Source organism: Rhagoletis zephyria, unplaced genomic scaffold (assembly GCF_001687245.7).
Source record: "Rhagoletis zephyria isolate East Lansing unplaced genomic scaffold, Rhagoletis_zephyria_1.1 Rzeph_scaffold_01753, whole genome shotgun sequence".
NCBI classification, from domain to species: domain Eukaryota; kingdom Metazoa; phylum Arthropoda; class Insecta; order Diptera; family Tephritidae; genus Rhagoletis; species Rhagoletis zephyria.
This window is the reverse complement of record NW_016158837.1, coordinates 75,541-78,701: the sequence shown is the minus strand read 5'-3', so window position 1 is coordinate 78,701 and position 3,161 is coordinate 75,541. Positions and strand designations below refer to the sequence as shown.

At 39.2% G+C, this 3,161-nt stretch overlaps 1 protein-coding gene across 1 annotated transcript; it reads left to right on the top strand.

Annotated features, from left to right (window-relative positions):
* Nucleotides 1-6: 6 nt before the first annotated feature.
* On the top strand, nucleotides 7-714 carry LOC108365040 (uncharacterized). The gene is made up of 2 exons (XM_017618963.1): nucleotides 7-564; nucleotides 635-714. Coding segments are annotated over exons 1-2 (507 nt in total). The 5' UTR covers nucleotides 7-58; the 3' UTR covers nucleotides 636-714.
* The last annotated feature ends 2,447 nt before the right edge of the window (nucleotides 715-3,161 follow it).

Sequence of the window (3,161 nt, the reverse complement as noted above, 5' to 3'; positions counted from 1 at the left end):
TGCCGCAGTGATCACCGCACGAGACACCGAAGATGCTCGCCGCAAATTAAATCAGACTATGATAAGAACACAGGCATGGCTCGACTCACACGGTCTTAAACTTGCAGCAGAGAAAACCGAGCTAATACTCCTAACTAAGAAGCATATTCCCTTAGAAGTGAGCATGAAACTGACCGGCATTACATTAAAGACACAAAGAGTAATAAAGTACTTAGGTGTAAGGCTAGACCCCAGGCTAACGTATTGGGCACAAATGCAGCACGCAGCCGCAAAAGCAGCAAAGGCAACGGCTTATCTAAGCAGATTAATGGCCAATATTGGTGGACCGACCCAAAGTAAAAGAAAACTTCTAATGTCCACAACCTTGAATATTTTGCTATACGGAGCGGAGATCTGGGCTGACACCCTACAGAAAAATAACCGTTGCAAGATACTCTCCAGAGCCCATCGCACTGCAGCTTTAAGAGTAGCCTCTGCGTACCGTACAGTGTCCGGCGAGGCAATACTCGTGATAAGCGGAACGGTTCCCATTGATCTACTAGCAGCCGAGCGCAAGAAAATGTGGGAGCTTAAGGAACTTTTACGTTACACAAATGCTGTCTGGGCATGGTTACTTTCGCAAATACCTGTATAGAATGGGAAAAGCCGAAGAGCCGTCATGCATATACAGCGACGCAGAAGAAGACGATGCCGAGCACACTTTCTTCGGATGCAAAAGATGGGAAGCCGAGCGCAATATTCTGCAAGACCCGGTAGGACCAATTAACCCAGATAACGTTATCCAAGCCATGCTACATAGCGAAACTAACTGGAAGAACATAGCTAAATATGCAGAATACCTACTTAGAGTCAAGAAGCGGGACCTGGACGCAGGTGCACCGAGGGAACTTTAGTTAACGAGAAATATGGAACGCCACCCTGAAGCAATGCGATTAGTGGTCCCAGGGAGGGCGACGGTTCCAATTCGGGGGGAGTGTTTTAGTCTCCGGACATACCATTGTTGTGACGACAGCTTTGATGATGCAATAGGCATTTTCGACACCCTGCCCGCGAAAAAAAAAACCCATTCCAACAAATTTTATTTCAGCTCAACTCAACTCACATAAACTATCCTTAATTTTAGCGGTTGAATTTCAACCGCTGGGCGAACACTAGTTAAAGGAATTTGGTAAGTGAATAAGGCATCGCTATGTGGGTGGCATACAAAAGAGGTTTAAAAAGGTAGTAGTTTGAAAATATTTTGAATAGGGTTGGCACCTATTTGAGAAGTCTAATTGAACTATTTTTTATGTGAAATATTAACGATGGATGTCAAATAAAAGAGCTTAAAGAAATACTTAGTTTGACAATTTAGAACGTTTTTGATGTGTTTGAGGGTTGCTCCGGTTTAAAGGGCTAAACTAAAATTATTTAATAAATTAAATGAATTACACAGGGCAACACTGATTTTGGTGCGGCAAATGTTAAATCTGTTTTTGGTAGACTTTTTTGAGCTGATTACGAATCCGTAATTATAAAGATTCCATCACGTACAGATTTTGAGAAAATCGTGGTAAAAGTGTCAAAAAATCGGTTTTTTTTCAATATTTGAGATGCTCGAGCAAAGAGTAAAAATGTGGTAGAAGCTTCCACTTAGGCTTGACTTAAAGCTAGAACTCTAGGCTACTGCCCCTGAAAATACCATCCCTGCACCTTTACTTGACGGCCATTTAAAGTCATTTGTTGAACAATAAAAAAAATGCTGGCAAATTATGCTATTAAAAAAAAATGCTGCCAAAATCAGTTTTTGCTGTTCAATAAACGACTATAAGTGATTTTAGGGTCAAGACGAAGAGATGGTATTTTTATGGATTGTAGTCGAAAGTTCAAGCCTTAATTTAAGCTTAAGTGGAAGGTTCTATCACCTTTTGTTTAATTGCGGCAGGGACTCAAACTTCGACAAAAGTCAAATTTTACTGCTCAATAAATGACTATAAGTGACCATAAATTCAAAGTGCAGGAATGGTATTTTCAAGGATAGTAGTCGAGGGTTCTTGATTTAATCTAAGCCTAAGTGGAAGGTTCTATCACCTTTTTACTCTTTGCTAGAGCTTCTCAAATATTGCAAAAGCCCGATTTTTTGGCACTTTGACCTCGATTTTCTCAAAACCTGTACGTGTTGGATCCTTTGTACTTACGGATTCGTAATCAGCACAAAAAAGTCTATCAAAAATAGCTTTAAGATTTGTCACACCAATATTTTTTTTCATTTTTGTTGGCCTGTGTTATTAATTGGGTTTAAAGTCCTTTATTTAAGAACTATATTTAGGAGGATTGTCGGCCGCTGTGGTGTAGTGGTAAGCAATGCGCGCTTTCATTCCGCAACGCCTGGGTTCAAACCCTGGTCAAAGCAACATCGCAAAAATATAGAAAAACGGGTTTTTCTTAACGGCAGGCAATGGCAAACCTCCGAGTGTATTTCTGCCATGAAAAACAGCTTCTCATAAAAATACAATCGCCGTTCGGAGTCGGCGTAAAACAGTAGGTCCCTCCGCTCTGTGTGATAACATCAAGGCGCACGGCACAAATCGGAGGAGAAGCTCGGCCAAACACTAACATATGCGTAAGCGCCAATCTATTATTATTATTATTTAGGAGGATTGCCACGTGTTTAAAAAATTAATTTCCACTTAATTCATCAGTTACATGAAATATTTATAACAATGTCAGAGGAAAAATATTTAAGGAAATTTCAGTTGGAAAATAATTTTTAAGAGGGTTGCCGCCTGTTTTGAAAGTGGTATTTCGTTTAATTATACATAAGTAACTATTTAAGCTTAGAGCTCTAAGTGATCATGGTCCTCCATCGCCTTAGTGAACGGCACCTATATAGGAAAACAAACAGAAGAAAAAAAGACTATATAGTCCACAAACAACAACGACAATAGGTAAATATATATTTATATTATTACTTATGTGAAAACTGAAAAGAACAAGTTATACCATTTTAAGTGTACCGAGTGAGGCTTACCACAAGACAAAAGGTAAAAATAAAAAATTACATATATACTTACATAAACACATATCAACAATAACAGTGTACAAAGTCACATATGCCCCTACATATAACCAAATAATTCGGGCGCTCCGCGTAAAAAACCCACAAGAACATAAACTTAAAT